This window comes from Eucalyptus grandis, chromosome 8, assembly GCF_016545825.1.
Source record: "Eucalyptus grandis isolate ANBG69807.140 chromosome 8, ASM1654582v1, whole genome shotgun sequence".
Lineage (NCBI taxonomy): Eukaryota > Viridiplantae > Streptophyta > Magnoliopsida > Myrtales > Myrtaceae > Eucalyptus > Eucalyptus grandis.
Window position 1 is genome coordinate 22,274,589 of NC_052619.1, and position 27,810 is coordinate 22,302,398.

At 41.4% G+C, this 27,810-nt stretch overlaps 3 protein-coding genes and 1 non-coding gene across 4 annotated transcripts; 1 reads left to right on the top strand and 3 right to left on the bottom strand.

The window, feature by feature from the left end:
- Positions 1 to 4,178: 4,178 nt before the first annotated feature.
- Positions 4,179 to 5,350, top strand: LOC104456871 (protein-lysine methyltransferase METTL21C). The gene is given in 2 exon segments (XM_010071752.3): positions 4,179 to 4,617; positions 4,620 to 5,350. Coding segments are annotated over 2 exon segments (879 nt in total). The 5' UTR covers positions 4,179 to 4,286; the 3' UTR covers positions 5,168 to 5,350.
- Positions 5,351 to 5,434: 84 nt separating this feature from the next.
- LOC104456872 (vacuolar sorting protein 39) lies at positions 5,435 to 14,286 on the bottom strand. Its single transcript, XM_010071753.3, has 12 exons — positions 13,681 to 14,286; positions 13,106 to 13,317; positions 11,491 to 11,622; positions 11,251 to 11,394; positions 11,024 to 11,136; positions 10,340 to 10,775; positions 9,128 to 9,457; positions 8,754 to 8,975; positions 8,250 to 8,492; positions 6,568 to 7,020; positions 6,348 to 6,446; positions 5,435 to 6,073 (listed from the first exon to the last, which is right to left on the bottom strand). Exons 1-12 carry the CDS (start codon positions 14,147 to 14,149, stop codon positions 5,873 to 5,875), a joined length of 3,054 nt encoding a protein of 1,017 aa, XP_010070055.2. The 5' UTR covers positions 14,150 to 14,286; the 3' UTR covers positions 5,435 to 5,872.
- Positions 14,287 to 15,952: 1,666 nt separating this feature from the next.
- On the bottom strand, positions 15,953 to 16,965 carry LOC120287064. Its single transcript, XM_039299735.1, has 3 exons — positions 16,703 to 16,965; positions 16,406 to 16,536; positions 15,953 to 16,244 (listed from the first exon to the last, which is right to left on the bottom strand). Exons 1-3 carry the CDS (start codon positions 16,963 to 16,965, stop codon positions 16,171 to 16,173), a joined length of 468 nt encoding a protein of 155 aa, XP_039155669.1. The 3' UTR covers positions 15,953 to 16,170.
- Positions 16,966 to 17,538: 573 nt separating this feature from the next.
- LOC104456870 lies at positions 17,539 to 22,253 on the bottom strand. The gene is made up of 12 exons (XR_005545320.1): positions 21,817 to 22,253; positions 21,557 to 21,716; positions 20,997 to 21,197; positions 20,649 to 20,713; positions 20,526 to 20,565; positions 20,258 to 20,319; positions 20,066 to 20,152; positions 19,724 to 19,774; positions 18,649 to 18,870; positions 18,321 to 18,414; positions 17,990 to 18,130; positions 17,539 to 17,902 (listed from the first exon to the last, which is right to left on the bottom strand). It is a non-coding gene; the product is annotated as a sulfite exporter TauE/SafE family protein 3 (transcript).
- Between the last annotated feature and the right edge of the window lie 5,557 nt (positions 22,254 to 27,810).

The window sequence follows — 27,810 nt, forward strand, 5'->3', positions numbered from 1 at the left end:
AAGCCCTTTCAACCCCCTTGGAGATGCAATTGCATCTCCTCAAAGTCCCCCAAAAAATGAACCAAACACCGTAGCATTTGGCCAATGACTTTAGAGCCCAAAACTTTCCAAATGCCCAACCAAACAGGGCCAAAATTGACTCAGCTTTCGCAACATGCTGTCAGTGGATTGCCATCAAGAAGACCAAATCATTGAGATGACCATACCTTCTGTTCAGGACAAGACTAGCGCCTCCTCGTCCTTACCTAGTCCCCAAACTTTAATTATTCTCCCCACCTCGATGTTTTGACCAGCGGAACCACCTTCCATTTCAATTGCTTTTTATCCCTGAACAGCAAAAGCTCAGACCATGGGCGTCTTTGTACAAATCACAGATCAACTTCATTTATTTTTAAATTGCCATTAGCAAGGATGTAACTATTGAAGACGTCTTTGTACAATCACTTTGAGTGATGTTGCATTTCCACGTCATTTCTCTAATCTTTTTCTTAAATTTCATAAATAAGACATCTTTTGGAAATAAATTTCCACGTCAACCTAAACGATAACTTATTGGATATTAAATATAGGTAGAAAGTAGAGCAACTTAGAGCAACTTCGTTTGACTTTGTTCAATTGTTCTTTCTGTTGAGAGTCTTCATTTTCTCTCACTTGGGAATTTTCAATCTTACGCTTAGTCTTTAATCTCTTGTTCTCAGAAGTCTTTCTTCTCTCATGATCATAAACTAGGCTTGGGACGCTCAAACAACTTGCTTGGAAGTTTTCCATTCCTCAATTATTAAGAGAAAATTTTGGAAAAAGGGTTAACGATGGTAAATTTAGGACCTAAATATGAATTGGTGATTTGTTATGAAATGACAAAAGGTTAAGGTAGAAATGAGACCAAACTTAAAGTTAGAGGTTCTTTATGGGGAAAAGGTTTATAATATAACTAGGATTGGATTTAAATTTGAAAAAAAAAATTATGAGAAAAAAATTTAATGGTAGAATTGATCTCAGAGTTGAAGTTAGATAATTTGTTTTTAGAGTATTGAGCCACTTAGAGAAACTACACTCAAAATTCGTAAGTACATGTGGCAACAATTTATAGGCCTTCTAAAAGAATTTGTAATAATGTGTGTAGGGTGTGCAAAAGAACCGGAATCCGGCCGAACCGTCCGGAACGGACCGAAACCGCCCAGAAACGGTGGTTCTTGAGGAAATCGGTCCAGTTCCCAATTTTATGGGCAGATCCGCTCGCCCGCCCACCCGGATCAAACCGATTAATATTTAATATTAAAAAAATACTAAAACAAACCCTAGCGAAAATCGGATCATTTTCCCTCTTTTCCCCTCTTTTCTTCTTTTCCCTCATCTGGGCTAGGCCCAATCCATTTTTCATCTTTTCCGCAGTCCGGCCCTCTCCTCTTCTTCTTCCTCCTTCCTTCCTCGTGTTGGACAATGGACACCACACTAGATGAAGACTAAAGGCACGCAGGACAACCTAGGGCAGAGAGAGAGGAGGGTAGACCGGCGATGGAGGGGACGCCTCGCAGGAGCCATCAATGTTGCCAAACAGAGCAGCGTGAGATTCGGCGAGAAACTCGGACGAAGGGGACGTCTAGGCGAACGCCTTCGATGCCGAGCAAGCCTATGTGGAGAAAACAAGTTGAGACACCAATTCGGCCAAGAGGGAGGCCGGTTGGCATGCCCAGGACCGGCAGCGGAAATGCCCTTGTTGATCGAACCCTCTAGCCTATAAATAGGATCTCCTGGAGCTCGATGAAGGGGGGTCGAGTAGAGATGATGAGAGAGAGAGAGAGAGAGAGAGAGAGAGAGAGAGAGATCTGTGAGACGTTGAAAAGAGAGGGTGAGATCAAGTGAGATTTGAGAGCTGCAAGTAAGGGTAGAGTGTGAGGGAGAGAGCCGCCGTCGACCACCACGCTTGAACCGTAACCAACGACCCAGCCCGACTTCTCTTTCGCGTCAAAATCACAGTAGATGTTGTCCCCCTTTGTTCTCGACTTTTCCGATATGGGGTCGGTTTCTCAAGGATCTCGGCTCAGAGTTGCGCAAGGCGGACGGACGTAGCCCAATCTATTGAGCTCGTTCGCTGCTCGACATCAAAACCCTAGTGACCCATGACACCATGGCTCGCCTCCGCGCCGACCACCACGTCGGCAACCTCAAGCGCCCTTTGTCTGCTCGCCCGTCACCGCGACACCACAGCTCGCCTTGGCGTCAAGATTGGTTCCATGGATCTACCGGAAACCAGACCGCAGCGATCCAGTTCCCAAGTGGATCCCGGTTTCAATTTTTCGGAACCGGTCCTTAGTGAGCAATTCCCGATTCTAGGTTGGGAACCGTCCGCCCAGACCATGCACACCTGTGTGTGTGTGTGTGTGTGAGAGAGAGAGAGAGAGGTGTTCCAAAGATAATTGGGAAAATTTCAAATAAGGGCCTAAAGTGGATTCATTTTCTCAAAAAAGAACCCAAAGTGGACACCGTATCAAATAAAGACCCAAAGTGATTAATTTTGTCTCAAATGAGGACCCAAACTTTTAATCTTATTTACAGCTTGGAGTAGTTTTGTCTAAGAACATTTTTTCTTTAATTTTTTTTCTTTCTTCATCTTCCTCACACCTCCTCCTTCACTCTACATTGCCTCCTTCTTCAACACCATAATCAAGGCCCCTACCAACGACCTTGTGAGCTTCATGTCATCACATAGTTGGTCCTAGTGACAAGAAGTCAGATTGGAGTTATTAGCTATTGGTCACCTTCTCGGATACTAAAATCCTCAGTTCCTCAAGATGCATCAAATCTCGGTGCTTGTGCTCAACCTAAAGCTCAGATTGACCTCCATCTAACGACGACGATGTTGGATTTTCTATCAGGGGCAACGGTCGATGAGGTCGAGAGCTCGAATAAGACTTGTCAATGGCAACAATGGGGCAATGAAGTACAACAATTTCTACAGTTAATGATGTCAGATACGACTAATGATCAATCTCAAGATGAGGTATCGATTGAAGAGAAGAGCTGTGTCGATGAGAATGGCAAGAGTATGAGCGGGTGTCTCCAAACTAGGGATTATTGAAAGGAGCCATTGGCATTGCAAATGGGATCTTTGAAAGATTGAATTTACGCAAGAGAGGCAAACCCAAATTTGAAATTGATGAGGCAAACTCTTGCCGAGGTTGAAATAGTCGCCAGCTAAAACAAAATTGTTCTTTGGCATGAAATTATTGATCACCAAGTGTTAATTGAATAGAGGCATAAGCTAGTCAAACAAGACGATCTGGCAATGCTTAGATATTGCTACTCTGTTGTTGGCAAGCAGGACCGAAAGCAGCACAAAAAATTGCAATTGCTAGGTTAGCGGAAGGCCTGGAATAAGTGGAGTTTGATGCACTCTCGAGGTGAGAGAAATACATCGCCAAAGGAATTAGTTGCATAGCTTGGGAGTTGGATAAGAAGTTGAATCTGAGCAAAAGCAGATTCATATTATGGCTTTGAGATTAGAATTTGTGAGGAATGTTGGAATAAAAAGAACTTATTTTTGAAAGCTCACTTCGGCTTCGTGGAATTGTCTACAAACCATTTTGAGGAGCGAAATTTAAAATTTTCAATAAGTTAGACTACGTTGTAATGGCTTGTGTTAAAGAAAACCCAATCTTGGTCATACAACAAGATGACACAAAGAGCGATGGAGGAGCTGATAATGGAGGTGATGTAGAGAGTGAGAAAGATGAAGAAAGAAAAAAAGAAGAAAGAGAGAGAGAGAGACAAAAAATAAATAGCAATGTTCTTGGACAAAAGTTCCCCTGATTGTGAATAAAATTAGAAGTTCAAATTCTTAATTGAAAGTAAGTTAGTCACTCCGGGTCCTTATTTGAGATAATGTCCACTTTATGTCATTTTTCGAGAAAATGGCTCCATTTCAAGTACTTATTTGAGATTTTCCAAAGATAATTTATAAAAAGACAAGTTGCCAAAGAAGGAATACTACAAAGCGGGAAAAAGAAAAATGAAAAACTGGGGAAGTGTGTACTTTTTTTTTTTTTTGAACAACGGGAAGTGTGTACTTGGATAAGCCCTAGAAATGTTCCAAAGATAATTTATAAAAAGACAAGTTGCCAAAGAAGGAATAATACAAAGCGGGAAAAAATAAAAATGAAAAACCGGGGAAGCGTATACTTGGAGAAGCCCTAGAGCATTTACTTTTGTCAACGCCCAACGTTCCACAAAACTCAAAGCCAAAAGCGGTAAGCAAAGCACGCCCAACTTCCGCGCCGCCGGCAGCAATGAACGGCGACGCAGTGGCCAGTCGCGACGACGACGACGACGACGACGCCGACATTACCGGCCCTCTGGCCATCCTCTCGCCTCCGCCGGAAGACGGCGGCGGTGAAGAAGAAGACGATCCGGCCGAACCCGACCAGCTGGAGCATCACCGCCTCCGGTCAGTCAACGCCACCATCGCCATCCGGCAGCTTCCCTCCCGGGGCCTCTCCTTCCAGCTCTGGCCGGCCGCCACCACCCTCCTCAACCTCCTCGACTCCCACGTCTCAGACCCCGCCGTCGGCCCCCTCTCCCCGATCCTCGCCGGCCGCCCCCAACCCCCCAACGCCGGCTCAGCGTCCTCGAGCTCGGCTCCGGCACCGGCCTCGTCGGGATAGCCGCCGCCGTCGCGCTCGGCGCCGGCGTCACCGTCACCGACCTCCCGCACGTGGTCCCCAACCTCCAGTTCAGCGTCGACGCCAACGCGGCGGCCCTGGCGGCGGGCGCCGGAGGAGGCTCGGTCCGCGTGGTGCCGCTCCGGTGGGGGGAGGCGGCGGACGTCGGGGCCCTGGGGGAGGAGGAGTACGACGTGATCCTGGCGTCGGACGTGGTGTACTACGACCACCTGTACGACCCCCTGCTGGAGACGCTGCGGTGGCTGTTCGAGAGGAGCGAGCGGAGGGAGGAGATGGTGTTCGTGATGGCTCACCTGAGGCGGTGGAAGAAGGACTCGGCCTTCTTCCGGAAGGCGAGGAAGGCGTTCGACGTGGAGGCGATCCACACCGACAAGCCGTGCCAGGGGTCGAGGATCGGGGTCGTCGTCTACCGGTTCAATTGGAAGAGGAAAAGGACCGCGAAAAGCGCCACTCCGTCGGACACCACCGCCTCATCCGACGAGATTTGATTGTTTGAATTGAGAGTTTGACGCCAAAAGAGAGCATTGCAAGAAAAATGCCATTGGCTTTCACTATTACTTTCTTCCAAGCAAAGCTTGATCTTCAAATTTTCAATTTTACATTCATGAAGGTGCGACTGCAACAATGATGGGTTTTCATGAGCATTCTTCAGACGATCAGGCATTGCGTTCCGTTCGATCGGTTTCACTGTGTTAGAACATCGAGGCGCGCCCTCCTTGACAGAATTTCTTGACGGAAATTAATCACATTAGATCTTTCAGAGAACTCAATAGATATATGATGAACATATGTTTCTTGTTCTTGGTAACATTTCTTTACTTACAAGTCAAGTTTCAATCAAAACATAGAACCTCAAAAACCCTTCAAAAATTCCACATTCGCATCGGCGCAAGGGAATGAAACTATGACAAAAACACCCACCAGCAAAAGAGGGGCAAAAAGAGAAAAGAGACATCACAAGCAAACAATATACAATCCCATCTACAAAAAGGTCCCCTAGAGGAGGACCAAAATCGTCGGGGCACCGTCTCATTGCCGCTCCTTTCCATCTTGCGATTCTCTACAGCAAAATCGATGCCCGATACATACAAGTAACAATCATTTCCCAGTGAAGTGGAGTCGCAACGTGATCCTCAGCGATTCAGCTGCCTGACAACAATGGAACTCCCAACATTGCATGCGGAACAAGAAAATCATCGCTTCCTTAAGGGTGAGCCCTTAGTTACGGCTTTCATGTTCTGAGAGTCCCTAAAGCAAACGAAATGAACGAGCGTCTTTCCATTTGGATACACTGCAAATACACTCGTCCCTATCTTTTTGTTGCAAAGAGAGCACATACTATCGCCGGTTATCTTCACGACCGCTTTCCTTTGGGTGTAAAGTTCATCTTTCACCTGTTTCCAACAGCAAGTTAATCTTAGCCCAAAGGGACATGGTGCATTGAGCAAGCACTTCATCATATTCCTTTCCAACATATTAGCAGAGATGTGCTAATGAGGAAAAATAGAAAAGGACGAATGTAAAAAGAAAAATGAAAGACAATAATCCATGTAAGATTGTGAAGCAGGACCTTTTTCACAGAGAAGAATGATAGTTTACTCTTAAAATGTAAAATCAAAAGATAAATGCCAAAAGAATCCAGCGATACAAGGTTGGATAAAAATGCACCTGAAGGTTTTCACTCTGCCTCAAACTCTTAATCACCGAGTAGTTCCTGGATGCTTCACTGGACTTCCTAATAAGGGGACCGAGAAATGGAAGCAAATTCTGCACAAAGAGGAATACATCTGCTATGAGAGCTTGAAACATAGGCAAGATGATTCTAGAGGAGAAATACTCGAGCATAGAAACTACTGATGTCTGATTCCTGCTTTAGCTAACTATATACCTGCAGCTTAGTTTCTCTTGGTAAGAGTCTAAGGGCCTGTCCTCCATTGATTCTATCCCACCTTTTGCTCAACAGATCGAGGACCTCATCAAGCATTATAGTGGAAGCTCCTTCTTCACTAGACTCATCTGCATCACCATCACTCCTGCCACTGTCAGTATTGCTGGGACTTACTCTCATATCTTCCGCACCCTCTATTGCAGCAATTTTTTTAGAGGTTCGACTTCCCTTGGACCTAATAGAAGCCGTATGACCAAGCTTTGGAACGCTGGGACTTTGAGATGATACTATATTGTTGATGCGCTTTTCGAAATCTCTTGTTGTTCTTCGAGGATTCAGGTATATTTGCATAAGGGTAAGATATATACTGCCCGGAGATTTTGCAGATGGCTGATGAACCATACTTTTGTATACACGATCACAATAAGACAGTGCCAGATCAGCCACATGAAGCTATGAAAAGGGCAGAGAAATAATTAGCACTCCAAATATCTACAGGGCATGAAATAATTAAACAAAGATCATGACGTTCATGAAATAAGCACTTCATAAACAATGCACGCCATTGGTAAGCTTCATGATAAAGATCAGGAAACCATAGCCCATAAGATTAGGATAAGAAAAACCAATTATGGGAGATAACAGTCTGGAACTTGAGGAGAGCTACCGCCACCTGCTACTAACTTTAGCATTGCAGCCAACCAGTAGCCCACAAGATTATGATGAGAGAAACCAACTATGGGAGATGACACACAGAAACAATGAGAATAGCAACAAGACCAGCCTCGATCTTGGCCGAACACCATATTTCTCAACCATATTTTTTTTCTCTTGATATTCATGAGCAGTCAAATTCAATAACACCCAACCGATGAACAAAACATATACAAGTTTGTTGTCTGTCAAAAGACAAAGTTAATGAGATTCATTTACATTTTATGGCAGAGAATTTGTCATTGCGAACAAAACATAATTGTTTTTTTTTTTTTTGGTAAGTAAGTAAGTAATATAAAAACATATTGTTGAAGTTTGTTAAAACCAATATTATGAGTTGCATATCTTTTATAGCCAAAAGAGTTATCTAATCTTCCATCAGCCATCAATAAATTACCTTGCTCGCACTGTTATGCCAACTCAACTACGTTTTTAGTGCTACTCCTCCATGGTAGGATCTCCTTTCTATAAGTAAAGAAACTTTTGGAGAACTCAGATATTTGTAGCTTAATATAGATACAAGTGAATGCTAAAAAACCCAGCTTAAATAAAGTAATGAGTCTCAGGGCCTTCTACATACTCTCAAGTTAATGGACTCCTGGATAAATTCCCATGAGAAACTGTGCACTTACTGTTTAACTGGTGTGCAGGTAACCAAAGATGTTGATATCAATGAGAAAACTAAGATTGGAGTGAATTTGGAACAATAAAAATGGCATTGGTTTGATTGCAAAACTTGAGAAGATAAGGATGAATTACAACAGTTCCATAGGTTAAATCTCACATTAGGCTTCAAGCAAAGCTGTAGGTTCCACGATTTTGAATGAAGTGCAAAAATGCTAATTCTTAGTTGAGCAAAGCAACTACATAACTCATGATATATTAATTACGATCAAGTCAATTTACGTGGCACCTCACTTGATAACAACGTAAGAGGATGAAAATACAATCTCCCTTGTTAAAAGTACCTTATGAACATAGAGAGACAAGGCGAGCTCATGTTGGTTCATTTTCCCCAATAAAATTGCGCGCTCTTCATACAAGGCATCTGTTGGAAGACGTTTCAACAGAGTCTCTGGACTGTAACCCGAGATACTTTCTAATGCAGACAACAACTTCTTCCTTGTTGGAGTATAGACTTTCTCATCCCATTTCTGTTGAGCACTAAGATCTCCATACCATTCAAGGACCTCACCCAGATAGATTTGCACCTGCATCAATTTAAAGAGCCGTCTTGATTAAAGTGGGTTAGAATAGAATGCAAACAATTATTCTAAAATATTTAATGATTGGCAACAGAAGCCGACAATAGAAACGGCTAAGTCTTCGTTTTTAAATGGAAACAGTATGACTCCAAGGAAAAAAGTACCATTTTAACATAACAAGAACCGTGCCATAAAAATGTTGATAATGGCATCTAAGGCATAATTATAGTTTACCCACAATAATTAAAAAATGCAAAAGATTTTCACCATTTCATTTTGCAAATTTCCTGAGATTCCATTCTCGTTCATGGCAAGCATAAGTTCCAAGTATGTGGCCTGCATGTTTGGTGCATGCTGCTTCAAATAAGAGTTGACCAAATCTGCTGGAATATTCCCAGACAAAAAGAGCTCGATAGTTTGCGTTGGACAGCTTTCAAGAACAAGCATTGCAAACTCCAAGACAAGCATAGGGTCAGATCCACAGAGAGGCTGCACAAGATAACCAATCGATGGTCAAACTTGAAAGATTATAACCCCCTTTGTTATGATAGAAATCACAGCTTGTGGTGATCATAGCAGATCACGAAAGACCTCAAGTTCACTGAATGTCACAACCATGTCACAAGCACCAAATAACATACCTTGAGATATTCAATTATCATCTCTGGCTTGAACTTTTGAGCCGCAACAGATTTTGATTCATTTGATTTTGACTCCTCCACTAAGTGATGAAGAAGCTTTAGAGCTTCATGATGCATCGCACTGCTTTTGTAAAGCTCGAGCAAAGCTGTATAATTATTACTGTTCTGAAGAATCTCCTCACATATTTTCACATCACAGTAGTTAAGGCCTTTCAGTAATTCAACAGCAGCAGAAGACTGTCCAGTGAGAAGCAAGGCCTGGAGTAGTACTGTGTCCAATATAGTTGCCATGTCCCTTGCAACTGAACTAATGGCGATGCTGGCCCGTCCCTGAGGAACAAAAGCAAAACTAGACATGAAACTACAATGATATAAAATCCAATGACACAAGAGAAGACAGCCTTAATTCAATTAGTATGTCATGTCCCCATGGAAAATCATCCATGCCATCGCCTTTATATTGCAATGTGTCTGGTCAAGTATATTGATGTTGACACATAAGCAAGGATTCTGAACTGTAAACTTTCTGTAATTGCATTTTGAACGCATTGCATAACACTGCATGACGGTAGGTACCGAGTGCACCTTGAATAATTAAACCGACATTCCAACGTGACAAACCATGGACCCAACAAAAAGCATTTAATTCATAATCAATCACCCAACTTTAGCACAGAAAAATTTCAGAAACATGCAGGCAGTAATATTAGTGTGCTCAACTTCAAGCATCTGTGCATTACATTCATTGCACTCGATTAACTAGAAAATAAAGTGATAGAGTAGAATGACTGAATTTACTAAAAGAAATTGTCACTAGTAGCACAACAGATCTTTTAGCCAGTTTCTTTCTACAGTTACCTGATTTGAAGAAAATTATACACTGGGAAATGAAGGTTATGTATGACCAGAACCTCAGTTCTAGAGGAGCATAATTTCTTTTAATTTGTTATACCTGGCAAGTAAAAATTGAATAATGTGCTATAAGATGCCCTTGCTTACAATAACCGCAAACATGTGCAATCCCAGTCTCCCTCAACTATTGGGTTCAACAAATGTACCAAATTTCAGATATTTCTTAAAGCATAATTTAGGCATAGAGCTAACGTCAAATTAACTTCATTTGGCCATAGTCTTGGCTGACATAAAATTTAACAAATCCACGTATCATCAGAATTAGGCCAATATATGAGGACGTTCAGGTAATGCAAGTACCTTGTTAGTCCTTTTAAATCGACTGATATTGTATGAGGGGACACTATCACCAACAGCATCTAAAACCACCTCTTCTGTGCCCTCAGTTGTGGCCTTCTCTATTATACTGTGTCTCTTCTTCTGCAAAAATTTGATAAGAGCCATGAGAGTGTTATGGCTCATTTTTTTGGACTCGAGTGCTGAATGCTCATCGAACTCCTGCGAATGTGGTGGGGGGGACGATTCCATATCATCTGACACACCAGAGGAAGCTCTAGATAGGTATGAAGTGTCCCAAGAAATGTCCACCAATTTCTCTGGCTCAGGAGCCAAAGCCGTTTTTGGAAGAATTATTGACGGATATAGAGAAAGCACATAAGTTATATCCACTTGAGAAGCCAAGAAATGTTCCATTGCCTCCTCATAGCTTCCATTTTCAAAAAGATAGTGTGCATATCTGTAACAGGTTCGGGAAGATCAGTGGTGTGATGAGCAATTTACTGCAAGAAGATAGTCAATGTAGGGACGAAAATCACTTCCGCAATAGGCTTCACTTTTGGACGAAGTTTTGGAGCAATAATGTCCCCGAGATACATGGGCACAAGGTGAGGTAATTTACTTAATCTCCTTCCATGGAAAATTTGATGGGAAGGGCAATAAGTTACTTTGTTATTATCACGGGTAAAGATTGTCAAGGAAATCTACCTTATATGAATCGACCCCTCTTTTGCAGTTCGAAGGTTTGAATCTTCTGGTGGAAGCATCTTGCACAAGGCCAAGGCTTCCTCAAAATTGCCAGACGCCGTTAACTGCACAATCTGCATTAAGCACACAAATTCAGAAAAAAAGCATAACATAAGGAAAATACGTAAGAAGATACAAAGAGTTCGTCCTAAAAACAATCAAATTTCATTATGATGCCCCATGAGTACCTGTGCACCAATAGGAACAGGAAAGAGCCCATAGACGGAATTATCTTGGGCAACAACTAATGAACTGCTACTTTGGGCAAGATGACGAACATTACGGAGAACAACAGTCTGAATCAATGGGTATGGAACTCGAAGAGAGCGAATCTGAAGTACACCAACATGAAGAACATGACAAGAAGAAGCTTAGCATGCAAAAAGAATGAACAGAGAAATAAACTGGTAAGACAATTATCAGCTTACCTCAACATATCTTGGTAATAAACCTATTACATATGGCTTCTGAATGACAACTTTTTGAGGAGCCTCTGACCAAATTATCCTACCTTCTGGTAGTAGCTTCCCAGTTTGGTCCACGAAAACTCCAATATTATCCTAAATATGGCAGAAACTCATGGAAGCATATCAAAATACCATCATATAATCCAGAGAAGGATTGGTCTAGATTACTCAAAACAACTTGGCCACAAAGTTCGTTGGGATATCTCAAGTTAAATGCATCACACGGAATGGCAAACAAATTCAAGTATATTCTGTGCGCACCCGAAGAAAATATAAATTGGATTTCATCCTCAGGATACAGGAAACACCTAGATACTGACAATTTAGTTCACCAACAGGATTTACATTTTCCTCATTTTTCTTTAGTCAGCTTCTGCTAAGTTCTAAGGTCCTCGGCAATGGAGAAAAAATCCTCTGTTTCAGATACATGATAATATTCATATTTGTTCTTCAAGCCAAATCCTGCAGCTAGGCCCAGTTGCAAAGATTTTTCTTTTAAAGCAAAAATATTCTCTGCTGATATAAGATTCTGCACAGCACTAAGCAAATGTCTGAAGTATTGCCTCGGCAAAATGACATAGCCTCTCACAGCCAAATACAGGGTAAGCACTTCTTACAATATCTGACTTCAGTAATGCTGTAACAGTTGATGCATAGGGATTAAATGCTCTTAGGGATATCATAACTGCTTAACATGTTCGTATTAAAGCTACGGTGGAATCTAAAAAAAGTTCTATCAGACCTCAACCACTTGAGGAAATACTTACACTTGAGGGCCTTTGCTTTTGAGGTGGTTTTCTTGGACAAGTGGTACAAAAACAATGGCCACAAATTGCTCCAGTGGGAACATGTGATTATAGGATGGAAGGGGTAGGGGAAAACTTAAGGGACCTTGGGAGAAGATAAAAATTAAAAAGAAATATCTTGACTATTTGATCTTATAAAGGATCTGATATGTCATAGGGCATAACGGTATCAAAAAATTCCTTAAGCCGACTCACATAGGAGAATAAGACTCTGACAGTATATTATTGTTACTATTATTGTCGTTGTTGAGGACCTTGCTAACTTGGATGACGCCTCAATAGAATATATTCGCATCAAGACATACACCTTTATAGTCTCAGGAAGTCAGTATTTCAGCTACACAATGCATTCAAACCACACAAGAAGCATATTGATTGTACTGGCCACACAGCACATAGAGTTCATATTTCCTGGAATACTTCCACTCCCAAACACGGTACATTAGATACATAACCATGACCTGGCCATTAAAGATTGCCATTCGTGTCGAGCACTATAGCGGACATATGGCCATTAAAAAAGGGCCATTCAAGTCAAACTCTGTCAATAGAATAAATGACGAGCTACACAAAATAACCAAGACCAGTTCCTAGTTGGACGTCCAAGGATTGCACATTAAACCATCAAACGACCAGCCTGCAGTCCTCATTCTTAATCAGAACACATTGTGACTCCATCTTAAGAAGCATCCTAGGTCTAAATGTAAATAAGCCTTCAGAATAAGCGAGATCTAAAACAGTGAATCGTAAAGGTCTAAGGAACAAAGTACCTTCCCAAGGATGAGTTCCCCAGAAGGAAGGGGCACCACCAGAGGTGGCGCTAGCCTCCCACAAGGAAACACCTCGGACAATGCGCCATTCGTAGCATTCATGATCACGTACTCTCTCCTGATTCCCAAACATATGTTCTCACCGCACCACGACATCGACTTCACAGTATCGGGCACCCCAAACTCTTTCACCTCCACAAAGCCCCTTCCCCCTACATCATATCGAACTATCAAAATCACCACCAGAATAGATGAAGACACAGCCACAGTTCCACAAAGCTTCAGAATTCTTTCTCCGAATCAATCAAGCAACAGTCTTTCAGCCACTTATCAATCTCTACGAGTAAAGAGACAAACTTTTCCAAAGAAGTCAATCTAGTCACAGAAATACTGAATGTAAACTCACAACCACACTTTCTCCACTACTGGAGCGCGATCATAAATACCGAAACTCTCGTTCGACAACAGCAATTCCGAATCATCAATAGATTCGAGAGTAACCAATCCATCGACCGACACTTAAAATTGGGAACGTAAAAGAGCAACGAGAAATGGGGAAACGGATTGGAATTTACCATCGTGGCGGAAAATAGAGACCCTCTTCTGCCTGGCGAAGCAGAGGTAGCCTCTCCTCTCGTCCCAGGAGCACACATTGGCGCCCCTGGCCTTGGTGAGGACGGCGACGGTCTCCAGATTGGGGAGCCGGTGGAAGGCGATGGACTCGGATAGCGTCAGGAGCAGCTCCCGAGACGCCAGCGCCTCCATGTACAGGAAGGGCCGCTTGGTGAATCCGGCGACATGGCGGTGCAGCGCGTACGGCTCCTTCCGGAGCTCGGCGCGGGAGTCGGAGGAGGAGGGCGGGGAGGACCGGTCGGAGGGCGGCGGCGGAGAGGAAGAGGAGGAGGAGGAGGGATCGGGGCCGTAGATGCGGAGGGAGCCGTCGGAGCAGCCGAGGAGGATCTTGGAGGCGGAGGACTCGACGGCCTCGATCCTGGCGGGGCAGTCGGAGAGGAGCTCGAAGGAGTCGTAGGCGTTGTGCACCATGGCCGGAGGGAATGCCGACGAGAGAGAGAGAGAGAGGCTTTTCTCTCTCTTCTTTCTCTGTCTTCTGTCAGGAATCCATGGGAATGGAGATGGAAGAATGGGGGAGAAGGTGATGGAATGATGGGGATGGGGACAAACGGAAAGAGAAAAAAGGTGAGGAGAAGGATCAATAATAATAATACGGAGCTGCCATGGTCGGGGCTGGTGGAACGGCGAAAACCAGAAATCCGAAATTTCGGATTTTCGCGGATACAGATACAATCATTGCTTGAACTTTTATAACTTATTTCATAAACTTTTAATTTGTTGATATGATTACTATGATCCTGAGCTTTCTGTAGATGTTTAATATAATTTATGAACTATATGAAGTGATCTTAATATATATATATATATATATATATATATATATATTTTATTTTTATTTTTTTGATCTCTTTAATTAATTCCACCACACTCACATTAACGTCACTACGCACTGATTCACGAGAGGGAGAGGCCCAGATAATATTTAATATGTTTTTTTTTCTTTTTGGTAAAGGTAATAATAATATGTTCATATAACTTAAGAACTAAATTAAACATGTATCGAAATTTTAGAGATTATATTGAATAATTTAAAAATTCATAGGTTATATTGAATATTGAATTAAAATTCATGGACGGCATTGAATAAAATTTATCGATTATATTATATATTTGACCAAAATTTAGAAATCATTTATATCATTTTTCTTTATATTTTCTGGTTTTTCCTCCTCAATTTGCACCTGACCTAGACTGAAACTGAAGACATGAGCATTGGGGCCAAAGTTTTTGTCAAATCATGCTTAGGATATATTGACCTGAAAGGATTATAATTTACTTCATTTCAGCATCGTTTTTCAAGTAATGACAATGCGCCAATCAAGTCAAAAGTAGCAAAAGAGTTGCAATAAGCAAAGTATAAGAGTCTCCTTGATTCCGTAGAAACAATCACTAGGGAACATCTCCAAATGCCCGTACAGCGAGGCGCAAGGATTGAATCCAAATTTGCTTGGCCCACTTAGGAAGGGTGATAATAAACGTCCCTTCGATATAATTGTGATTAGACAGTAGCTATGTTATGCTGTAAAAGTATAAGACATTAAAAACTCGTGGCTCATCAAAGTTCTGATGAGATATATCTTCAAAAAATTGCTAAAAGCCGCGGTCGACCCGAAGAGGATCCAGCCGTTGAGATGTTTGTCAAACACTTATATAAAGGTTGCGACGTCACTGCTGCTGTGGAAAAAGCTATACCAAGTTCATCTCGCGCCGTCGATTCGACCTCTCGTTGAAGTGCTCATCGCTTCCAAAACATTCAGACCGGGTCCGAGGTAATTTGCACATCGATCTGTCCGGAACTTGTGTGAGTTGTCACCACATAATAATTTAATTTTATGAAAACGTGGTACAACTGAAACGTGACCGGACAACCAGGCTCATGTCGCCGACCCCGGCGCACTTGCGCGGGACCCTGCGCGCTTGCCCTGGGTCCTAATCGGACTCGATCATACATCCAGGGGAATTGGTTCAGGCTTTATAAAAGAAGGCAGTATGGCAATGCATTAGTATGTAATATTACCACAATAGATGGGCCTAACGTTTGCGATTCTAGACACAGGTGGAATCGCCACGCCATTAATTCTTCTCCAGCATTTTCAAGGAGTTCAAAAAGTTCGGATAACAAGCTTGCCCGATAATCATCTCCTATCACAGAAAAAGCTGCGGTGAAGAAATGAGCTGACAACCCATCTGGACCGAGTGCTTTGTCACCATCCATCGACCAAATCACTGCCTAAATTAGGAGCTGCTTTTAAACATAACGCCGAGGAAGAGACGGAGATGCCAGAAGTATCAGAGTCAGGAGAACCTGAAGAGATTCCCAGCAACAAAACACTAAACCTTACTAGCAACAAAACAACATTTGGTTCAACATGTTCACAGATTCATTTATAGTAAGCTGAAAGGCTAGAGCTTGCATCTTCTGCTTGCGAGATTCACGAGTCGACGGTGTGCTGATGTCGCGCCTTCTCCTTCTCTTTCACTTCACTTCCCTGCGACTTGTCGTACTCTTTCCCAGCCAACACAGAATCAGGACCAGAAAGAAAGGATCATTGAAATCGTTAGTAGCCGATGTAACTTGAGCAAGAGCCAACGTCATTCCAAGATTGAATTTGTTGGAAAATGTACGAATTTGAGAAACGTACGTAATAACAACCAGTGGGGACTCACCAGGGTGATCCTCGTCGATGTCCTTGGCCTTCCTGACCTTGCAAGAGTCGTTGCCTCCATATATCCCCCCGAACCCTTCCTCGTCACTCCTCGTCGAGTACCCTTCCCCAAACGAATGCGCCATCACGTCCCTTGACCACCCACAACATTCAAGTATCAAATTCAGGTGATCCCATGTTAGTTAACACCATCACGAAAACTTCTACTGAGCATATACTAAGATGTTAATCAGTTCGATCCGTGTCAATTCTTGCAATGTTCGAACTTATCGACCATGTAGATATAACCATTTTTTACCCGGTTTTGATCACTGTGGGATTGTCGTCTTCTTCTTCCTTCCTTTTATCCATGTCGTTGCTGTTGTTGTTGCTGCTGCTGCTGTCGTCTTCACTCTCCTGCTGTCTGCTGCTCTGAGTCGCCGAGTTCCTGAACGAGACAGCTCCAGGGGTTCTCCGGCCGAGGCGTGGCGGTTTCGCAGGCGGAGAGAACAAGCTCAGAGAGTGGTGGCGGCTGTGGCGGTGGTAACTTCTCGCTGACCTAATGGCTACCGCAATGTTCATCTTCTGCACCTGCGTCTCCGAGAGACTTCACATTTATATTCCGTGAGAGATCGAAAGGGGAGGATGAGGGTCCGAGGTCGGTGTAGATAGAGAGAGAGGAGCCCACGTTTGCATGACTGGCTGGAGCCTTGTCCGAAATGCCTGAGTCAGCATCGCGCCACGTGGCGCATATGGTCGACGTGTCGGAGGCTGGAGAGGACAGGTGCATTATGTGGAGGCTGGTGTTGGTCTTGGCGTGGCGTGGGCCTCCACGTGTCATTATGACTGTTCATCCATAAAAAAATAGACTCTGATTTGATTCAAAACTCGAAACGTGATTGTTTTTCATTTCATTTTATAGCAACAACAAACCTCCTCACATTTATATAGTCATTTAGCCTTTTAACTAGGGTTGAGCAATCGGGCTGGTAGCATCCGAAAATCGAACCAAATTGGTTCTTACACGCTCGATGCGGGGCCGCAAATCTACCTATTAATTTCGTTTTCATGGATGATAAAAGTACATAGATATGCGGGGGTAATAGACCAATCCCTTTCGATATAAAGAGCTGAAAGTATGAAGAGCTCGTGATATGCAAAGAACTGAAAATTTATCTTATTCCATAGAACAGCTATTACATCAATGTTTGAATTGAGGCTCATCAAGCAAATACAGCTGAGGCAAGCTAAACAAACAGGAAGGTTCAAAAAACATGATGAAGCTCCAACTGTATAGGTTTCAGGAGACACCATGTAGTGGACAGTGGATCCACCAATGAAGACATTACCTATAGTTGAAAACAAATTTGACAGACATTCAGAGGCGTCGGCGAACAGGTTTCGCAGCTAGCCCAAATGGTGATCTGCGCAGAGCACTTAAGATTCATAGCAGAGGCTTTCGAAACCCATGTATTCCTGATTCTCAGCTTCTCAACCATGTTGGAGATGCCTACTCCACCTGCAGTCGTAAAAAGATATTAGTTTCTCATCTTCTTCTGTAAGTCATGCTCAGTGTGCACAAATGTTTGGAGGATTAGCATCATACCTAAACTGATCGCGCTCACGAAAATGGTCAAAGCCAGTATGAAGATGATTATCGATGTCCTGCCAAGGATTGCGATGATCTTTCTCACCACATGCTGGCCGACGATGGCCGCAACAGTTGCAACTAAAACAAAATATGAAGCTGCGATAGAACAAGCTAAATGAGATAATTTTTCATTTCCAATCGAGCAAAATAGAAAGAAGGGCTAGATTTTGTATTTGCCGTTGAAGAAAAGCATCTATCATATTTAATCTTCACTGCCATGTGACATCCCAACCTCAAACTACGATTGTGGTACCCCAAATTATGTTTTTACATTTCCATCACTTACCGAATGGAACTGGAAACCTCTTTAGGATATAATACTGAACGACTGACATCGAAGACGAGAATGTCATTGCAAAGGTTGATGTGGCGCTTGCTACCTGCAAAGGGTGTTAACTATCAATTCTGGTGCCGTTACAAAGGTTGATGTCACACTTTAATAACAGTTCAAAAAACATGGCTCAGTCTGGTTCTTATGCATGAACCAAATTTAAGTGAAGACTGGACAATGGCAGCCTGCCTTTTTTCCTGTCTACTTGTGGACGCATTACACACTTGGATTGGCCTTTCCTGCTTTTATCTTGAGCAAAGATTAGCTGGGGAAGATTAATTACCTGAGGAGGGATTCCCAATTCAAGGAAAAGAGGTCCCAGGATGAAGCCGCCTCCGAGGCCTAGCAGACCACCCACCATACCAGCAATAATACCACAGGAACAGTAAAGAAGTATCTGGTGGAGTTTCCAATTCGTAATCTCCTTTCCTTTGGATGCAATCACTCTCGTCCCTCTGTATAAGGCTATTGCTTCAAAGAGTGTGACGGAGCATGCAATTGGTACCTACAAAACAGTAACTACAGTGTCTGAACTGGTCTGAACTTTGTGAGGATAAGGTATTCACTTATGCACATGTTCTCTGCTTTCGAAATTCAACGTGAGGACAAATGGGTATCCTAAGTCATCTACAATGAGATCAGGCTCCACAATATGCTTGATGTTTGCTCGTAACTCCACTTGAGACTTTCTTTCACCCGCTTCAAGGATTTACTTGTGAAATTACTCTTTGCTTGTATAAATGATGATGCCCCGCTTTGTTTCTGACCATCGAGATTCATTGTGGTCTCTATGGCTAAATCTTCGAAACTATTAGGCAATCCTACTTTGGTTTGCTAAGATCGTTGTTATCACACGTCTTCCTAAAGAGAAATCTTATCCTAGATGAAGAATATAGACAGCAGTGGCGATTTTCATATAGTGTATGTACATGTTTGATGGACTTCTTTTTTATTTACAAGGTGTATAAAGGGTTTTTCTGATCTATTTTTGGGCGATTAAACGAGCGATTCTTTCAAATCCTAGGAAATGCATGTCAAAGCCCTTTTACTAAATCAGAACTTTCAGCATCTTTTTTCTTACTTACTTATCAGAGGGTGGTTTGTTTATAACTTTGAGCACATCAGCATACGCTACAGATTACAGGTTACTGAAAATGGTTGTTTAAGAACAATTTGCTCCCACTGATTTTTGCATGAAATTTCTATACCTTCCTCTCATATAGTTTGGTGATCACATTCCACATTATCCATAAAGATAGTGTAGAATTCATACATGCGAATCTATGATGTGCAGTTAAGCTTCCTCAGATGAAAATGGCAACAACTGATAGAGGTCTGCGCCTGATTATTCCCCTTACCTGTAAAGAGTTCAGAATCCAATACTTGACTGAGCAGGTCTTTGTGTATGTCTGCAAGGCGCATTGAAAAATAATATATTCAGCACAGGAGAGAGAATCTCATGGTAATGTGCACACAAGAAGGGTTTAAGTCAGAGCAGGTAGACTAAAGAATGAAGTTTGCGGAAGTAAATCTTACAAACCACATGATTTAGACACTCGTTTTGGATTTGGTGAATATTTAATCAACAGTTGCTATTTCTTTAAAGAAAAAAGAAAAAAATCCAGTCGAATAGGTGGAAATTCTGAAATAAGAAAATTAGATTATTTAATCTAAAAGTATTTCATGGAGAAGTTAATTACCTTAACGATCTGCACAGCTAGGAAAGCTACCCATATGAAAAGAAGCAAGGACAACTCTTTCCAGTAGATGTTCTTTGCGAGGGAGACCTGCCAAAGACGGGGAAGGATGGTACAGCATTTATGGAAATCATTATACGGCTTGAGATTACAGAGATAATGTAAAGCTGTAGGAAGACGGAGAACTTGAATTACCTTTTCATCACGTGAGGCAGCTGGGCCACTGGGCAGGGGCTTGTAGTCTTCCTTGGAACCTTCTGCGATTTAAGAGGTAGCACAGCACATTCTCTAGTTAATTCCTAAATAGCCTTCATCTTTCCTCAGAATGAAAGGTTTAATTTTTGTTTCTAGAACGAGTGACTTATAAAGAGATCCTGTACGTCCAGGATGTAGATACGTTTTGGTGATTAAGTTTTATTTTTGGAACTAATGTTTATGTTTGGAACAGATCATATCAACTCACCATATTGCTTTGCTTCTTCTTCCATCAGCTTGGCTTGTTCCTGAAAATCACGAAGAATCTCAAAATCTTTGTCCAATGTAGATGATTGGGGCTTTTTACAATAAAGGAAGCACAGAAACTTGCCTTTCTCATTAGCGTCTCCTTCTTCCATGTATCAATGCCTTTAAATAATGCCTTCGTTGAAGTACCTGCGATTTGAATTGCTCTGAATACATTTCTAGAATGAACGTGTAAATATCATCTGGTTATTTCCAGAACGATGCATTGCTTTAGTATATCCTAGAAGATAAGCATGGTAGCCAAAGCTGGAAGCAGATTCTCCTAGGACCTCTTGTGCATATTATTCATTTATTAATTGAGCCTCAGGAGTGACTTATGAGAACATGCATGCACACACCGAAGTTAGATGTATTAGCATTTGTCATAAGATTAGATAGATGCATTAGAATTTGTCATAAGATCTATCATTACCGATGAAGAGAATGATCAACAGCACCGTGACCATCCAATCGGCAAACATGACGTTGAAGGCCACTCCAATGCTGATTCCTAGCATGAGCATGGGCTGAAAGAGCAAAGCCAGGTCGTAATCTATGAGGGGTATGTCCAGCGTCGGGTGCCTGAGTCTCAAATTGTAGTAGACGGTCGATCCCGCTGCTCCCATTATCATACCTTTCAGAAGAGAAGTTTTTTCAAGAGTAAGGTACGCAATATACGTATGTACTTATGTAGGTTTATAGTGACAAGATATGCATTAGTAAGATGGTATGTATCAAGACACCAGCTCGCTTTTGCATCCTTATCGAACTACTCATGCGTATACATGTCTGCGCATCCAATTGTTGCACCCGTTTACTTCTAGAAATGTTCAACTCATTCATGAACCATGCCAAGTTGAAAAGCTTTGTTTGAAAAAATCAGAACATGTAGGACATTCATAACATGATTGTAGGAAATTGCATACTAATGGATGGATCATCTTGTTGAAGCTCAGAAGTAGGAGAAAGTGGAAAATGCATAGATATACTGACATTTGGAGATGGCAGTAGAGGACTTGGGGTCGAAGCCGATGATCAAAGTGAGCATCGGCACGAATATTCCACCGCCACCAACACCCCCAACACTACCCAGTGCTGCGCCAAAGAAGCCGATTATCGATCCCACCACTAATTTCCATCCAAACTCCATTTCCTGTCAATATGTTTCATCTCGTGTTATGTTACATTCTAAAATCAAGACACGACAAAGATTATCGAAGTTTCAAAGAACAGAGAAGAGAACCAGAACTCACAGGCCAAACTGGCTCATAAGAGGACTTCCCGATCTGCCACAAGAAATTAACAGCTCTAACCAAGAACCCCGGTCTCGCCGTGTCCTCCACAGGGACCTCCAGCGCTTTATCATGTAGTAATGGTCTTTCAGCACGCGCAGCATGGCCAGAGATGATGAGACTCGTAAACAACAGAAACCATGCTAATGCTGCTGCTGACGCTACTAATGCTCTCGGGTTCGCCATGGTTCGAGCCGCCATGGAAACAAAGATGGTAAGAAGAAGTGGTTTTTCTTCGGCTTCTCGGTTAACTTCGATATTGCTAGTCGCTCTTCTTTTAGGCCTATCGTTTCTGTGCAGGGTTGCTGGAGTTGGTTGTGGGAAGCTGCTGCATGAATTCTATGAAGGTGCACTCTTCAGTACCTCTCTTCTTACATTTATAAATCCTCTATGTCTCTCTCTCTCCCCCGAAGCTTGTGGTCCAATTATTTATTCGTCCTTCCCATTTAAGATTTTTTTCATATTGAAATTATCTTTCCATTTTAAGTTAGGAAAAGGCGGGCCCCATTTTCACTTTTTACTAGTAACATCTATAATCACGTTGAATTGACTATATTATCTCTTGCGGATCACTATTGATTTAAGATGATTTCTCACCTTTTTTTTCTTCCTTCTCTTTTATTTCAATTTTGCTGAAGACAAAACTGCCCACGCTCTTCTTAAATAACATTTATTGAGGTTAAATTGGGACCGAACATTTATTAAGCGCTTTCGTATTTTTACTTCCAAGTTGTTGCTTCTGTCCTACGTGAAGCAGGTTATTCAAGAATCGAAGAAAACGAAAGTCCATGTCAGATCATTAATGTTGCTTGATAAAGGGATAGCGACAATTTTTTGGTTTGTCATGTATCTCACTAACTTATCAAAAAATAAGCTACAGCAAGCATGCTCCGGAACTCATCGTGGTTGTAGGATATAATGCGTTCTTGCAAATGGTCGAGCTTATCGATTAATCAAACAAGTCTATCCAATAACTTATGTTGGGTATTTTGGAGCATGCTCAGAAGTGATTTACTGTCTATTTCACAATCGACTAAAGCGCCGAATTCGGTGATTTTAGAAAGATGAAAACAGGAGATCGAACTCTATGCTAATTAATCTTTCGTAAGTAATAAGTACTGGTGTACGCCAAGCAACGGAATTCCAAGTTCACAAGAAGGTTTTCGAATGACGGGATTTGGAAGAGAGAAGCGGGAAAGCGAAGTGAAGCGAAGTGAAGGGAGGTCGCAGGATGGATCGTCACTTTCAGTTCGGGTACTGTTCTTGAAATTTCGTGGAAGCTGAGGCCTGCCACGACAAGACAGTCGGCAGCAACGATTAACTTCTTTTGTCCACTTCTTACAGCAACTCGCGACCCTCTTGCGAGCCCACTGAAGCGAGGGTCGAAGGCGTCAGATCGGGAAAGATTCGGAAGAGGCTGATGCCCGCACGTTCGTGCGAAACTACGCAGGATTTCCAAGTTCAAATCTCTCCCCAGCAGGACAGTAGCGTGGCTTGGAAAAGTCGACGACTGCTGGAGGGGCATGCACGAACTATCGCTTGCACGACAAAGTTTCATAGCATCCGCCGCTCCCAGATTGAATATCTGTCAACACCATTAATCTCTCGTACCAATTCTGGTGGAATCAGATATTTCTAGAATCCAAGATAAAAAGGGGATGTCGGATATTCTGTGTATTTCACTTTCATTACTTTTTCTCTTTCGATAATACGGGACATTAGAACCTGGTCCGTCCATGTCACATTTTTTCGACGTATTCACAGGTTCCATAGTTAACCTTGGGAACAGAGAGTCGGTCCCCAACCCATTACCTAGGAGTGTTATGGAGTTGGATGAAGTAGATACTCGATCTTCACGTCAATTCCATTATGTATCACTTACTAATACACTCAAGCTTTATCGAGCTTCGTTTCAAAAGTTTGAACTAATCTCAAGAAACTACTTTTTAACTTCAAGCAGAAGTGGACTCGACTGACTTGACTTCACTTTTAAAGTTGATTTACGGCTATATACAGTATCAATTACAGTTAATTTTGTATATACACAATTAAGGCAAGATATAGTAAATTTCGTATATATCTTTGGGCAAAATTCCAAAGAAATTTCAGATAATTGCACATTAGCAATTTTGATTTGTGTCCTGCACATATTTCCTTTAAAATCTTTAATTTCTTGTGAGCTCCTGACAATAGTGATTATTTTTACCATCAATATCATACTTTCACCTTCAACAGTCTCTGCTACTAACGCAAACCTGCCCAGCTGCATCCAGTTTCTCACTGATTCCTTTATTTCCTAAGATCCATAAATTAAGTTCATTTATAATCAATTCTTAACAACGAAATCGACCCAAAAAATTAGGACTCATATCGTATTTACCGCCCATAATAATTTCCTTTTTTAATTCTCGGGCGATACTCATATACTAATTAGAGTCGTTTCCATAGTTATCTTGCGGAATGTGACTGAATATGCTATTTTCTTTGACTGTCTTCGTACATATCATCTGCACGACAGTCCGATTGGAATTCAAACTTCTCCAGATGAAATTCCAAAACCTGAGCTAAGGTGTTGATGCAGCTGTTACTAATGCATATAGGATCAAGCAAATCCATTTCACGTGAAAACTAAACTCACAAGTTACAACGAGTGTTCAGTTTCTTCACTCGTCCGTCACTTCCAACAGTGAACATTCAAAACAAGACTCTCCAGAACAAAACAAAATCGAGACAGAATTTCCGGAAATTTCCAGGAAGCATCGCAAGCGAGTCTCCTTCTGTATTCGTTTGCATGGATATGAGATGATCATGTCTCTGGTGAAGACAAGTACCGAAATGGGAAGAGGTACATGGCCCAAGCAATAATCCCGTGAAGAAGGTTCGTCCATGGCCCGTTTCGACGAACACCATCTTCGTCTCCTTCTTCTCCGCTACTGAAGCTCGGATAAAAACAACAAGCGCCGTCTCGCGATCGACGTGGTACTCCGTAGAGCATTCCCGCAACAAATATAATCCGGCATGAGCCAAGAATACTACGCGTATCGCGTCAAGATGTGGAATGTAATCTGCTAACATGAGGAGACACTGTTGCGATTCGTTTTTATTTGGTTGCTAGAAGGTATATATTGAAAAACGACAAGCAGGAGAGGTCTTATCATGGAAAATGTAGTGTTCTTTCGAAAAGAGAATGATGCTGCAAGTGAAACCCAAAAATAAGAGAAATGGGTACGAAAATCCGATTCGATGCTATCTAATTTTTGAGTTTATAAAACAGTCAGCTTATCTGAAAGTTTAGACCATCAGACAACAACGTGCTGAACAATATATTGTGTAAGTTTAAGACTATAATCTTGATTTGCACTTGACAGCAAATAGTAGTTGAGTTTGCATGGCTAGAATGAATGTGCTATCTTCAAATACACTTACCAATCTGCAATGGACGACGCTTGAAGTTAAATAATCCATCAAGGTTTTGATCGTAGTTGTTAATAAGACCAACTAAAAAACGACTTAAGTACACTTACAGATTCAATTGAGAACGTCGTACTATCAGTCCCATCACTCATGATTGGCACTCTACTTAAAGTATACTGAGGTATAACATTTTCTTGCTGTATCAGTAACCAATCCAATGTCATAACATTATAGAATTCAACCAATCAATTGTTACTACATTATCTAAAGCGACAGAGGGTGATGATCGGTGATATATTCTTGAGTGGGAGGCGAACATTTGAGTAAATACACTGTCGCAATTCGTGCTTGTGTGTCTTGATCATGTTGACCGATTGTGTTATTTAATATCGTCATAGAAATGTCTCAACCGCATTAAAAAAAAAAAATGTCGTTAAAAATGAGCAAAGGGAGTGCAATTCTATCAATTTCGAGTTAAATCGTTACGCATCAAATTTAAGAAAAGAAAAAGCTAGGGAAAACGAGTCAAAGGAAGCATAAGTATAGCATGATCACAATGTTAAGTGTCAGCTCATGACAAGTGATATTAAAGCAAGTTATAAAGAGCATGGTTGAGAGAGTTGGTGGTCGTATACCAAGTGATTGAGAGAATGTCAAAATCAAATGGGGAAAATTCCAAAAATGTCAAAAACCTTATTATACTTGTACCAATTCAATTATAAATATTTTAATCATATCAATTGAGCCTCAATCATTTTCATGTTTTATCAATTGAGTCCATTAAGCCAATTGAAGTAAAAAATCCCTAACATAGATCTCAACCGTCTTATGTGGTACAAGCGATCTAGCGTTAATATGGACAATTTTTATAATCTTTTAAAAATGTTTGAATTTTTCATAATCTCTTTTATTTTTTCTTCTTCCTTTTTTCTTTTCTTTTTTTTATCTTTCTTTCTTTTCCTTTTGTTCTTCTAACCCTGACAAGTCACTAGCAACCCTTGCCAATCACAAGGGAGGGTTAGAGGACCCCTGCTAGCCACTACTCAAGGGTCGACAACCCTCGTCCCCTCACCCGTGACCTCGTTGCTTGTAATAGGCGATCATCACTAGACTTGGTAGGGAAAAAAATAAAAGAAAGAAAGAATAAGTTAAAAAGAAAAAAATTATTTAAAAAATCATTTTAAGAAAAAATTATAATATATATATCCATGTATATATGCCATATATATATCCATGTCAACGCATGCCATCCTACGCATCTATATTAGTAAGTTTTCAATTAAAATTGGCTAGATTGACTCAATTAACAAAATATAAAAATATTTATGACCGAATTGACACAACTGAAAAGTTTAAATAATTGAATTGGTATAAGTACAACAATTTTATGAATTTTTGGATAACTTCCCCGAATCAAGTGGCACCTCTATTGCAAGGCTCACAAGTCTCATGCCAAAAGAGGGAAAAGTATCAAAAAAAGTCTTAAACCTATTGCATGGGTACTAGTTTAGTTCTAAACATGTCAATGGACTTATTAGTCTTAAATCTTTTCACATTTCTATCAATTTAGCCGTAAACCTTTTAATTGGACTAATTTGGTACGAAATATTTTCACATTAGTACTAATTCAGTCCATTCGGCTAATTTTGGCTAGCCGATGCTGACGTGGATGCTAGCCAGTGGTCGAAGGAGGCTCATCGGCCATTGCAAGGAAAGTCAAGAAGGAGGAAGAAAAAGAAAAAGAAAAGAAAAGGACAAAATTAAAGAAAAAAAAAAATTAAAAAAAAAATTATTTAAAAAATATTTAAAAATTTCCAACATTGGCCGGTGTCCACATTAGTACCAACCGACAAAATTGACCAAACAAACTAAATTAATACCAATGTGAAAAGGTTATTAAAAGAATTATGACTATATTGGCATTAATGTGAAAAATATTTAGTCCAATTAAAAGTTTAGGCTTGAATTTGTACTAATGTAATAGGTTTAAAAAAATTTTAATACTTTTTCCTGCCTGAGGGACTTGACTGAAGGCACCATGTTCTCATCAAATGAAATTTTACCAAATTGATTGTCGTGTCATTATGTGACATTACAAATTTTCCGTTAAGAATGAGCATAAAAGCGTCAACTCTGTCAATGTGGAATTAAGTCATGCCGGGTCGAATTCGGTTTCTCTCGGCAAATTGCTGCCGGGCTCCAATCGTGTTCTCATGTCTCATCGGGAATAGCCCAGCCTCAGCTCAAGTAAAACATAATTAGCCTTCCCAGACGTTCATAGGCAACACGACCGCCAACTACTATTTCTTCACAAGCAACTTATCGGCATTCTGTACCGTTCTAAAGCCCATTTTCCCAATTTCGAAAGCCCAAGTGATTCAACCCGCACCTGTTTCTGCTGCTGTGTTTTTCATCGACAAGAGAATCAATTGTCCAGGACATACCACAAGCCCAACCCTACAGTCCCCACCATATCCTCGCATGACATGCTTCCCCATCATTTGGACCCTTATCAAACGCCTCAAGATTCCCAGCATAAAT

Bases quoted from the DNA above. Each gene is read 5' to 3' on its own strand.
- LOC120287064 (XM_039299735.1), bottom strand. From the start codon at position 16,965: ATGAACATTGCGGTAGCCATTAGGTCAGCGAGAAGTTACCACCGCCAC. The intron at 16,537-16,702 runs GTAAAAAATGGT...TGGGTGGTCAAG, and splicing joins CCCACAGTGATCAAAACCGG to GGACGTGATGGCGCATTCGT. The intron at 16,245-16,405 runs GTGAGTCCCCAC...TGGCTGGGAAAG, and splicing joins CATCGACGAGGATCACCCTG to AGTACGACAAGTCGCAGGGA.
- LOC104456872 (XM_010071753.3), bottom strand. From the start codon at position 14,149: ATGGTGCACAACGCCTACGACTCCTTCGAGCTCCTCTCCGACTGCCCC. The intron at 11,623-13,105 runs GTACTTTGTTCC...TGCCATATTTAG, and splicing joins GGGAACTCATCCTTGGGAAG to GATAATATTGGAGTTTTCGT. The intron at 10,776-11,023 runs GTAGATTTCCTT...AACCTGTTACAG, and splicing joins GAGGGGTCGATTCATATAAG to ATATGCACACTATCTTTTTG.